The sequence below is a fragment of the Gorilla gorilla genome, chromosome 7, assembly GCF_029281585.2.
Source record: "Gorilla gorilla gorilla isolate KB3781 chromosome 7, NHGRI_mGorGor1-v2.1_pri, whole genome shotgun sequence".
NCBI classification, from domain to species: Eukaryota; Metazoa; Chordata; class Mammalia; order Primates; family Hominidae; genus Gorilla; species Gorilla gorilla.
In genome coordinates, this window is record NC_073231.2 from 148,374,779 (window position 1) to 148,386,989 (window position 12,211).

Below are 12,211 nucleotides of genomic sequence, written 5' to 3' on the forward strand. Positions count from 1 at the left end.
GATGGGTCTCAGGTTGCCCCTGACGGTCCCTTGCAGACCTGCATTTCAGTCAAGGTTCAGATGTTGTAGGCCCTGGGTGGGAGGGGGCAGGCAGCCAGACACATAAAAACTGGATTCCAGGCCCACTGCTGTCTTGCTGTGTGAACTTGGACAATCGCTGCTTCCCTGAGCCTTGGTTTCTTTATTTACAAAGCTGACCTAAGGGTTCCTGCAGAAATCAAATGATAAACTGCCAGAAAGCCCTTAGCACAGAGTAGAAGCCATTATCGTGGAGGTGCAGGGAAGGGTGAGGAGAAGGGTCCCTGTCCCTGGGCTGCGTGTTGGGAGGCTGTTCCCCTGACACATGCTGCCAAGGCCTGTGGAGCCAGGAGGACGGAGGAGGTAGAGAGGCTGAGGGGGGCACCTGCACTGCAGGCCTGCAGGGTCCCAGTGAACCCCACCACAGGATCCAGGCCCTTACAGAATGGCCGGGAGCTGCCTGCTTCCAGAGCTGCCAGCCTGACCAGCTAGCTCTCTGGACCAGGGGCAGGGGCCTCCTTGGGCCTTCCATGGCCTGACCCTCAGCAGAGTAGGCAGCAGCCCGTCTCTCTCCCTGCTCCCAGAGGCTGATAAACGACTCAGCACCCACAGCAGGAGCCCTGGGGGCCGGGTGCTGGCTCCCAGGCTGGCCTTCTCCCAGGCAGTGGTGGACAGCTGTCGGCCTGGCGCCCTGCAGACTGGCCAGCGCGGCTGGGAACCAGCCAGGCTGCTGGCCCCAGCCAGCCCGGCTCCCTGCACCCTCGAAGTGCTCCCAGCAACCCTCAGGCAGTTGAGCAGAGGGCTGAGGTTGTGCTGTGCCTGGCCTGGGTTGTGCTGTGCCTGGCCTGGGTTGTGCTGTGCCTGGCCCGTGAGAAGCAGGGCTGTGACTGGAACCCAGTATCAGCTGCACAGAGAAAAGCGGTCTGCAGGACTCTTCCTGGGGTGCCCTCTGGCCTGTACTGTGCTGGCCATCTTGGTGTCTGGTCAAAGGCTGGCAGGCATAGACCACAACCGCACACCCATCCCCAGGCACGGGGATGGGCCCTCTCGGTGGGAGATGGAGGCTCAGGGAGGCAGCGATTATCCAGTGTCACACAGCAAGACAGCAGTGGGCCTGGATTCCAGTTTTTATGTGTCTGGCTGCATGCCCCCTCCCACCCAGGGCCTACAGCTGAACCTTGACTTGAACTGCAGGTCTGCAAGGGACCGTCAGAGACAACCTGAGACCCATCCCAAGCCAGGAAATAAACTCAGCCGATGCAGGTTTCCTGGGAGTTACCTGAGCCTCACTTGCTGCTCAGCCACCAGCCAGGGCTTAGTGGCTCTGTGCCCGGGGTGGGTCTCAGGTCCCTGCTCCACCTGTTCCTCTCCAGCATGGGGACAGTGGCTTCTGCCCTGGAGGGTGTGGGGGATGGACGCAGGTGGTGAGTGGGATGTTCCTTGTGCACCTGAATGAGACCTTGGAAACCCTCTGGCCAGGATGTAGAATCTGGGGTGTCATTTGGAGCACCAGGACTTTCCAGGGACCCCACGCTCCCTTTCCTGTTCTGTCCATAGCCCCAAAGCCTGCCTGGGTCCAGGATTCTATTCTGTGGTTATCAGGATCTGCACTCTGCTCAGGGAGAGGGTGGAAGGGTCTCTCTGCCCCAGGTCCATGACTTTTCGGCCATCCTGTGTTGGGGACGCAGAACAGCCTGGGTCCCTGGCCGCCATCGCAGTGGCTGGGTAAGTGTGGAGGATGGCTGCCCTTTGGAGCCTGTGAAGGTCACATGGGCTGAGGCCCCTGGCACAGACAGAGGCATCCTCCGAGCCTGACGGTGCTGCAGGGCCCTTCCAGGCTCCCACGTGCCTCTGTGGCTTCCTTTTACGGAGGGTGCTGGAGATGGGTGAGCCTCATGCTTCTAAACCCTGGCCCGTGAAGCAGGAACCTGGCCTCACACTGCACTTGAGAGGGGAGGGGGCTTCCCAGGGTCACACAGCCCAGAGCCAGCCCTGCAGAGCCTGAGGCCGGCTCCCGGGCCTCCTCTCAACTCTGCCTTGTCTGTGATCTCCACCACAGTTTTCCTTCTCTGTAAAACAGGAGCAGGTCCTTCCCCTAGGAGGCGGAGAAGATGCAAGAGATAAAAGCAGATGCTAAGGGCATTCTCAGGGGTCTCCCCAGCCAGTGGCTCACAGCATGTCCCTTCTCCCCTGGGCCCGAATCTCAGGAAGTGGTGCTGCTGAGGGAGATTGAGCAACATCCCCAGTTCAATAGAGACTGCTCTGGGCTATCAGACATGGGCACTGGTGACCCATGCTTGCTCTGAGCCCGGCCCTGTGCCACTCGGCGTTGTCCAGAGTGGACTGGGTGCTTCCCTCTGGACACCCCCACCCCCATTTTAAAGATGAGGAGACTGAAGCAAGAGGTGGTATAGGTAACTTCCCAAGGTCACATAGCTAGGATAGGACACAGCCGAGGCACAAAGTCAGGTGTCTGATCAGAGGCGGCTCGCCCAGGCTTTTCGTGTGGGGTCAGGGCTGCGTGTGTGGGCGGCTCTCCAGGCTCCTCTGGGGATAGCAGGTTGGAGAGAGCGCCAGCCACAGGGCACCGGGGCAGGTCCCTTCTGACTCCTAGCCTCAGCCCCCGTTGGTACAGTGGGGACGGGATGGAAGAGGTGAGCTGAAGACTCTGCAAGGCACCTTGCCGCACTCGTTCCTGGGTGGGGAATGGGGTAAAACTGCAGCATGGAGGCTCTAGGGCAGACCATAGGAAGACCCTCGACTTGGGCTTTTCTCCTGAAGTCCGGGGGCAGGGGCTGGGTCCCAGCTACTTAGGGAGGAATGAGGCCTTTTCAGCCGTGGGTTCGGAAGGAGACCAGCAGCTGGGGCTCCTGCAGCTGCAGAGCTGCACCCACAAGCTCTTGGGGCTCATCTTTTCAGGAGGCCTGGAGTCCCTCCTCCACCAGGCAGGCCCAGGACCCTGGGTGGGGCTGGGGACTCAGCCTCAGAGAGGGCCTCCTGGGCAGTTTCTGCAAGCCAAGCCCCAGCAGGCAGGAAGGCAGGCCCGGCTCCAGGGCCAGGTCTGTGAAGGAGGGACACGGTGGCTTCCGGGCAGGAGGGCTGCCTTGAAGGGTGGGGGAATTCGGCTCCAAAGCAGGAGGAGGAGGAAGAGGAGGAGGAAGAGGAGGCGGAGGAGGAAGAGGAGGAGGTGGAGGAGGAAGAACAGGAGGAGGAGGTTGGGGGTGGAGAGGAGGAGGAGGGGTTTGCAGAGCAGGTCAGTCCCTGGTGCACCAAGTAACAAGTCCTGTGCTTAAATGCGTGCTCAGATGAAAAGCGGGGCAGTCGCGGCCCGTAGACAGCGGGCGGCTGGGTCAGACCGCAGAGGGAAGTTTCCAGCGGCAAGCCTCCCCGCGGGGAAGGCTGTGTCTGTCCCAGGAGATGAGCCGCAGGCACCAGGGGTGATGAGGCCCGGGGGAGGTGGATGTGGGGGATGGAGCGGTCCCAAGGTCGTCAGCTCCAGCCGGCGCCCTGGGCCGCGGGGCCGGAGAGCTCCGGAGCGGACCCTCGCCGCGCTCCGAACCCGCCCCGCGCCCCCAGGCCACACCCGGCTCGCACCCTCCCCGCTCCACGTGCGCCCACGCGCCCCTCCGGGCCTCCCCCTCCTTCCCGCGCGGGCCGGGGGCGCGGGCCCCGGAGGAGCTGGGGGCGGCGGGGGCGCGGGGCGGGCGACTGCCGGGCCCCGGGCCAGCTCTCGCCCCCCGCCCCGCCCCCGCTCGCTCGGCTCCCCCGCCCGGCGCTCCCTCGGGCTGCGCTCCGCGGCTCTCGGCGGCGGCGGCGGCGGGCGCAGAGCGCGGCATGGGCGCCCGGGCCGCGGGGCCTGGCGGCGGCGGGCGGACGGGCGCGCGGCTGCGGGCGCAGGTGCGGGGCGGCGGGCCGGGGCCGGGGCCGGGGCCGGGGCGCGGAGCCGCCGCTCGGGGGCCGGGGCGCCCGCGTCCCCGCCGCCGCTGACGCTCCGCCTGTCTCCCTCCCGTGTCCCGCCCGCCCCCAGACCCTCCTCCTCCGCCCCCCCGCAGCTCGGGCCCTGGTCGTGGCGCGGCTGCCGCACGGTGCCCCTCGACGCCCTCCGGACGCGCTGCCTCTGTGACCGGCTCTCCACCTTCGCCATCTTAGCCCAGCTCAGCGCCGACGCGGTGAGACCCCGGCCGGGCCGGCGGGAGGGGCGCCGGGCAGGGGCGCGGGCGGGGGCTGCCGGCGGGCCTGCGGGTGGGGGGGGGCCCGCACCCGTCCTGTCCCAGAGAGGTCGCTGTGCCCCGCAGCCGCCGTGGCCTGGCCCGGCCGGCGGGGTCCATGCGCCTCTGGAGAGGGTGGGTGGGCGCCGAGCGGGTGGCAGTGTGGAGTTGGAGACCGGCCTGGGAGGAGTCGGGACCCCCGGAAAGTGGCTGATGGGTGGGTCCCATCTCCCCCGGCCTTGGAGGCCCGGGATCTCCGAGGGAGCCTGGGCCTGGGGAGAGGCTGGGTCCTGAGCCGGGGGCTGGGAGGCGTCGCCTGTGGAGGGGCTACCCTTTCCCTTGGTCCTCTCCGCCTGCCAGGGAGAGGGAGGAGGAGGAGCTGCCGCCTTGGCAGAGCCCTTCGACCCACCCCAAGTAGAGCCTGGTCCGTGGAGGTGGTGGTGGCCCCAGGCAGGGGCCCTGGCCCAGATCCACCGCCCCTCAGGCTTCAGCACCTCCGGGCTTCCTTTTTGTTCCTGTGATTCCTGTGGGGGCTGCCGGTTTCTATGGAGACGGCATCTGGGGCCAGCCGCTGGCAGGGGCCCTGGGTGCTGGGCGCAGCTCCCTGGGGCGGGTGGGCTCTCTTGCTTTGGGCCGGCCAAGCTGCACCCCCTGGCCTGAGGTGGGCCACAGCCCTCTACTGGGGCCCAGGCCGAGGCCCAGGACAGCCCACAGAGCAGGAAAGGGCCTTGGGCGTGTGCTCACCAAGTAACCTCTGCCCAGACCTCGTGTGGAAGCCTGGGAGGCAGCAGGGGTGGAGGATGCACTTGGAGGGGACCTGTCCTTCCTGGGTGTTGGAGGTGGCATTGCCGGCCCTTGGGGAACCCCGGGTTAGATGTAGAAGGTAGCGCCCAGCCTCTCGGACACTCCAGCCTCCTGGCTGTGTTCTCTGGAAAAGTGGGGGCCAGGTGATGTTGGCAGCTGGGGTCTCCCACAGTGCCAGAGCCGGATGGGACCCTCCAGGCCATTGCCAGTAAAATCCTCTGTTGACAGGCAGGGAGACTGAGGCCCAGAGAGAGGGCCTTGCTCAAGGTCTTGGGTGAGTCTGGGCTGGACAGGGGTCTGTGTCCCTGACCGTAGTGCACCCCTGCTTGGGCTGTCCCCTCAGGTGAGACTGTTGATGCTTCTGGTTCTGCAGACAGAGCCTGGCAGGCAGCAGTCTGAAGGGCCATCTCGGAGGCTCCCTGGAAGAGGTGGCCTTCTGTGTAGGAGGCCATAGACATTATGGCTTTCACTGGGCAGCCTTTCTGGGCCCCTTCGAAGCTGGACCAGGCAAGGCAGGGCCCAGCCTCCAGTCTCTGGGTGCTGCTCTTCCTGTGGGTGTTCGAGGAGGACCTGGGCAGGAGAGAACCTGCTATGGTGTGTGCCCCATCTGCCCCTTCTCCCAGCCCGGTGTCAGGCCTGCAGCAGGTCAGTGTTGGAGTCTGGAAACACAGGCTTGTCTCTGACAAACTGTGACCCTGGACTGGCTCTGCCTTAAGTCCCTCTGAGCCTCAGTTTCCTCACCTGTAAAAGGGAGGGGACCTGGGCTACCCAGGACTGGCTGTGAGGAGGGAAACAGATGACTCGGAGAGAGTCCCAGGACCGGGGCAGTCCCCAGGCAGTGGCATACCAGCCGGTCACCAGGCTGATCTCCAGAGTGGGCCTGGCTTAGGGAACTTGTTCGGAGAGGGGCAGGTACATGGGCCAAAGGGGGTGCCCCTGAAATTCCAGCAGCAGGGGCCTTGATGCCGAGGGGCCTTTCCAGGAGGAGGCCCACTATGTGCCCCAGTGCACGAGCGGGAGGAAGCGGCTGCTCTGTGGGACAGCAGCGGGGAGCGGGGGTGGAGGCAGCCAGATACACCGTCCTGGGCCTTCTTTGGCAGGGGGTTCGCGGCTGCTGTCGGGGGGCGCTTCTAGTGTTAGCCCAGCCCACCCACGCTGGTGTTCACAGGGCAGGATGCCAGCAGGCATGTTGGGTGCCCTGTCCCCCATCCCAGACAGGACATTTGAGGCCGGGGCACAGGGGCTGGCAGTGTCCGCAGAGCCACGGGACTGAGGGCAGGCTGCCTGGACCCTGGGAGCCTCAGTGTCCTCATCTGTGAGATGGGAGGGTGGTTGGCTCTGCCACAAGGGCAGACCATGTGTGGCTCAGTTTGGGGTCTGGGCACCAGCAGGGGTGTGAGCTGACTGTCAGAGTGCCAGGAAGAAGCCAGGGTGGTTACAGCCTCTAGCAGGTGCTCCCTGGCACCAGAGCCCCTTGGGGCCTTCCTGTCCTTTCCACACCACCTCTCCCTCCTCAGCAAGGGCTGGCCCCCTTGATGCTGGGCAGGGAGAGGCCAAGAGTGAAAGGGAGACTGCTCTCTGGGTGCAGCCTGCCCCTGGCAGGTTCCTTTGTCCACTGTGCCAATCCCTCTGAGGGCTGTGGGCTGGGGTGCCAGGGCTGATGCGGGAGGCAGATAGATGTGTGCACACAGAGGTCTGCAGCCGCCCAGGTGGAAAGGAGGAAGGCTGCGGGTGGGCTCTGGGTGCATGGCCACAGCCTTCTCCCCTCCTGAGTGTGGTGTGGGGAGAAGTGCACGGGGCTGAGGCTTGAAGTGGGGTCCTGAGGGGTGTGCAGGAGTTTACCAGCCGAGCATTGTGGGGTGAGTAGCAGCCATTGCAGGGTGAGGAAGACATGAAGCTGCGGGGAAGTGGGCACAGGCGTGGGCTCAGCAGGCAGGAGAGGCAGAGAGACTGGTGGCCCGCAAGGCCTGGGGGGCTGGGGGGAGCCTGAGCTTACTCCAGGGGCGTGAGGAGCCGGCTACGGAATGGACTGGTGGGAGGCTGGGAGGTAAGAGGAGAACAGTCAGGCCTGGGTACCCAGGGGTCCCAGCAGGAGTGAGGAGCGTGAGCCCAGCTGGCAGTTGGGGAGACGGCCAGAAGTGAGCCTGGCTGGGCAGAAAGAGAGAGGGGTGCTGCCCAGCTTAGCCTGGCTGGGGTTGGATGGACACGTTGGGTGTGGGGACTCTGGTCTGAGTGGGCAGAGGCTGTGGCTTCGGGGGTTCAGAGTGGCCTACAGGGGCTGCTGACCAGGACAGGGGCCTGAGATGGTGGTAGAGGCGGGTACGTGGGCACCCCGGGAGCCAGGGTGGGATGAGATCCGGGCAGGGTGGTAGAGCGAGGGGAGGTGGGACCCACGAGTCCTCCTCTAGAGCTGGCCTGGAGCCAGGGTGTCGGTGCAGATGCGGGCTGCGCAGATGCCGGCTCTGCGGCTGCAGCAGGCCTACGACGGCCGGAAGGTTGAGTAACCGCTCTGAGTCACACCTGTGAGGCGGATGATGCCCCCTGTCTCAGAGCGGTGGGGACTGAACTAGGTGATATATTTATGGCACTTGACATAGTCTGGCATGTAGTAAACAGTCTGAAAAGGACAGTTGTTGTTGGCATGACTTCTGTGATGTGCCTCAGACTGTATTGGAAGGTTGTGACCAGGGTCACAGTTCATTTGCAACCAGGTTCGGGGCTCAGTGTATGACCAGGGTCAGGTTCAGGGTGTGATCATGGTCAGGGTTCAGCACGTGACCAGAATCAGGGCCCAGTGTGTGCCCAAGATCAAGACTCACAGCCTGACTGGGATCAAGGCTCAGAATATACTTGGGTCAGGGTTTAGTGTGTGGCTGGATTCAGGGGACAGGGTGTGATGGGAATTGGGGCTCGGGGTATAATCTGGGTCAGGGGTCAGAGTATGATGGGGTTCAGGGCTCAGTCTATGACTAGAGACAGAAATTAGTCTTGTGGGCATTTGGGAGCCATAGACGGTGTTGGGGCAGTGGCAGGACGAAGGTGGCACTGTAGGTAGAAATGAGTCCTTAGGGGGCAAAGGGCGGATATAGGGTTCAGGAGAAGATTGGGAGTGGGAGTTCATGTGGTGGAAACTGGCAGAGACTCGGTCACCAGCCAGGAGAAGCCATTGGTGGGAGGGGGCCGGCTGGTTCAGACCTAGTATTCGGGGAGGGCCTCTGAGAAGTGGTGACTTCCGTGCTGGGAGGAGAGCCCGGCGCCTGAAGGTCAGGGAAGGCGTGCAGGGCCGGGGGCCTGGCATGTGCAAGGGCCTGGGCCGCGCTGTGCCTGGCTTGGGCCAGTCTCCGGCAGGGGCCCAGCCTGGCTCTGCCTCCCCTCTGTGTGAGTTGAGGCCGGTCTTGGTCTACCCCTCCTAGTGAGGCCTGCCCAGGCCACCGCCCATCCCTTCTTCATCGCCTGGAACCTGCTGAGCAACGGCCGTCGGGAGTGACTGATGAGCCAGGCGGGGAGGAGAGGGATCAGGTGGACCAGTGGGAGAGCTGGCGGGCTTGCGGCTGCCAGGCCTAACGAGGGCAGGCGGAAGCAGATGGCCACAGAGGCCTGGGCCTGAGCCAGCCTCAGAGCAGGCGCGAGACACTTACTCGGCCGCCTGTGACCTTTGTGGCCGGCCGGCCTCAGGCCAGCCCAGTGTCTTGGAAACATTTACTGGGGTCACCCTGTCTCCCACCTGTCCCTGTCCAGCTGGTTTCCTAGCCCTGGACCTCAGCTCTGCGCTGGTAAAGTTACCGGTGACTGATGAGCCAGGCTGGGAGGGATCGGGGGGCCGGTGGGAGAGCTGGCAGGTGAGTTTTGATGGGAGAAGTACCGGGTGATGGGACTTCAATTCCAGAGGACCACCGGTTTGAGGCCTAAGCTCCAGGCTGTGGCATGCAGGAGTGGTGCTGAGCAGGGTTTCCTGCCGGGCACGGCATCACTGTTCCCATCTTGCCCTCCCAGAGCGCAGTTTGGACAACCGAGGTGAGCAACGCTACCTGGGGTAGTTCGAGGGGCCCGTGTGGAGGCAGTGGCTTTTGAAAGCCTAGTGGGTTGGTAGTGCTTCTGCACACGAAGAGAAGGCGACTCTTGTTCCGGGGAGGCACAGCTGGAGCCGTGGCACCTGGTACACTTGGGCAGCACAGCTTGGCCCTGGAGGCGAGTGCCAGGTGTGGGGGGTGTCAGTCGTGTGTGCAGGCCCCAGGAGTGTGCATGTGCAGGCCCCAGGTGTGCGTGTGTGTGGGCCCCAGGTGCATGTGTCTGTGCGGGCCCCAGATGTGTGTGTGTGTGTGTGTGCGCGTGTGTGCGGGCCCCAGGTGCATGCGTGTGCGGGTCCCAGGTGCGTGCATCTGTGTGGGCCCCAGGTGCATGTGTGTGTGTGTGCGGGCCCCAGGTGCGTGCGTGTGCGGGTCCCAGGTGCGTACATCTGTGTGAGCCCCAGGTGCATGTGTGTGTGTGCGGGCCCCAGGTGCATGCGTGTGTGTGCAGGTCCCAGGTGCATGCGTCTGTGCAGGCCCCAGGTGTGTGTGTTTGTGTGTGCATGTGTGCGGGTCCCAGATGTGTGCGTGTGTGTGGGTCACAGGTGTGTGCGTGTGTGCGGGCCCCAGGTGCGTGCGTGTGTGCGGGCCCCAGGTGTGTGTCTGTGTGTGGGTCCCAGGTGCATGTGTCTGTGCATGTCAGGCGTGTGGCCTGCACCACCCCGAGGACAAGTCAGGCACGGCGGTTCAGCCTGGCTTATGACTCAGGTGATGGGTTGGGAAGTTGCTCGGGGTGAACTCATCCATGTAGAAGCGATGTCAGCCTGAGTCCCCTCCCCAGCTGTGCACGCCCTTCAACCACCTGACTTCCCTGTCTGTCTTCAGGCCTGGCATGCTGGGGCTGTGCAGGGCCATGGGGTCGGGAATGGCAGGGTCTGTGGCCGGCCCAGGCCCTTTTGAGGAGGGGATGAGCTGAGTGCAGTGGCCAGAGGCACAGTCATGTGAAGAGGGGAAGGGTCTTCTGGGGGCACCGCTGGGGAAGAGCCCTGAGGGGAACCAGGGGGCCTGGGGGGCTCGGGGCATTCTTGTCAGGAAAGGGAGGCTGGCCAGGGGCAGGGCCAGGGCCAGCCCAGTGGACTTTGCAGAGCCGGAGGGGGCATTTGGACAACGCCCAGGGCAGGAGAGTCAGGGAGGAGTGGGGGCCCTCCCTAGGAAGGGGCAGTCACCTAAACTAAGTACCCCGCAGGTGGTGAGGAGGAAGGACCCACTTTATTCGGGTCACCCCGGCACCCGGATGACACCCCAGCTCCCACACTCTCCTGCCTCTGAGCAGGGTAGAGGTGCCCTCCAGTGCGCTGATAACCTCCCCCGTGCCGCTGTGGTGGGAGAGGAGCTCACAGGGGGCAGGGCTAGAGGTGGGGATGCCTGGGGCCAGGGCTCGCAGCTAGGCCTAGAAGCTGCAGAGGACTGAGGGGCTGTGGAGGTGACACAGAGTCACCTGCCGAACAGAGAGTGAGGGGTGGGAGGGGGAGGGCTTTGGTGCAAGGAAGCTGGTCGGGATGTGTCCGGGCTGTGGAGGGACAGGTGGGTGTGGGGTGTCAGGGCCTGGCTGGATGGCATCTCGGATGGGGGTGGGCCGGAGTCAAAGCGGCTGCTCCCCCCGGATTTCTCGAAGCCTGGGCCCGAGAGGACTGTGCGTGTGGGTGGGCCTGGACCTGGCACCTCCCTGGCCCCGTCTGCAGTGCGGGGCTGGCGCCTGCCTGGAATTGACGGGGTTCCGAGACATGATGGCGGCAAAGACTTATCTGGCATCGGGCTTGGCATATGACTGTGGGGCACGGGCAAAGGGCCCATCCTCACAGAGCACAGCCCCAAAAGGGAGTTCTGGAGGGCCTGGGCTGGTAGAGGAAACCCCTCGTCTGCAGGGGGCGGGCGGGGAGGTGGAGGAGGGGCTGGGCCGAACGCTGGGGGTGTGACCCGGGGCTGCGGGCTCTCGGGTCTCAGTCTTCGTGTCTGCCGAGTGGGCGTGTGGGGTGCCTCACTCCCTGCGGTTTCTTCCCGGTCCCCACAGAACATGGAGAAGGCGACTCTGCCATCGGTGACGCTCATCGTGGGCTGTGGCGTGTCCTCTCTCACCCTGCTCATGCTGGTCATCATCTACGTGTCCGTGTGGAGGTGGGTGCCGCCCAGGTGCTGGGCATGGGAGGCTGTGGCTCCTGCATCCCACGCCTCTTCCCCTCAAGGTCACGGGCGGGGTCGTGGGTGCCCCTCCCTCCCTTTGTCCTCACCTTCCCAGTCACCTCCGCCTTTGCCACGGACCCAGCCCTGCTGTGGCCCCTCGGAGGCCTCCACAGGTTCCTGAGGCCGCCCCACACACTCACACTGTGTCCATGCCGCACAGACACGGGGTGGGGCCTGGTTCCTCCCCTGAACGTGTTCCCTGGCAGTGCCAGCCTGAGTTCCCTCCCCAGCTGTGCGTGCCCCCTCTGCCTGCACTTCCTGACTTCCCTGTCTACCCTCAGGCCTGCAGGCCAGGCCACAGCCTTCCCCCGACCCCAGTCAGGCCTTAGGGCCCAAAGCCCCTGCTCACTCTCCACCCTAAACCCCCTTTCCCCAAGGCCACAGGGCTCTCAGCCTGCTGTCCATTCTGATTGTGGCCAGTGGGTTTTTGGGGCCACCCGGGCAGGTGTGGAGAGATGTGGAGGAGAGCTCGTGTTTGAGCAGTAACATGCCTGTTGAGTGTGTGGACGCGCCTCCAGGCACTCCCCGCTATCTGCTCCCGTCCCATTGAGTAGAAGTGTGGAGCAGGGAGCAAGGGTTCAAGGTCACTCACTGCCCATGGGGCCGAGTGGGGACTCCCAGCGTGTCCAGAGGACACGTGGCTCCGGCTCTGCAGGCAGCGCGATGTCAGCCGATAATCGGAACTGACTGCCTGGCTGCTGCCCAAGATCGGGCATCGGGAGGTCAATGTGGCTGGTGGGGGAGGGTGGCCGAGCTTTCCCGGAGACAGTGACTGGGTTGTGGGTAGTGGCAGGGGCTCTCCACTGTCCTGCCTGAGGGGACAGCATCCACTGGGCTCTAGGGGGACCATGGTGTTTCCTCTTCCCGGGACCTGCCTTCCCCTAGGGCCTGGATTCCACAAAACATCTGGGGAATGGGGTTCAGGGGCTCTGA

The 12,211-nt window shown here is 64.5% G+C and overlaps 1 protein-coding gene across 17 annotated transcripts in view; it reads left to right on the top strand.

Annotated features, from left to right (window-relative positions):
• Window positions 1-12,211, top strand: part of ADGRB1 (adhesion G protein-coupled receptor B1) — a 94,977-nt gene that overhangs the window by 57,408 nt on the left and 25,358 nt on the right. For 16 of the 17 annotated variants that reach the window (XM_055347928.2, XM_055347929.2, XM_055347927.2 and 13 more), the window contains 2 exons: window positions 4,046-4,187; window positions 11,109-11,212. In XM_055347928.2, the coding sequence (XP_055203903.2) occupies window positions 4,046-4,187; window positions 11,109-11,212 (246 nt within the window). Of the gene's footprint in view, window positions 1-3,484; window positions 3,916-4,045; window positions 4,188-11,108; window positions 11,213-12,211 lie in introns of those variants that run through there. The other variant, XM_055347940.2, reaches the window with a different exon arrangement.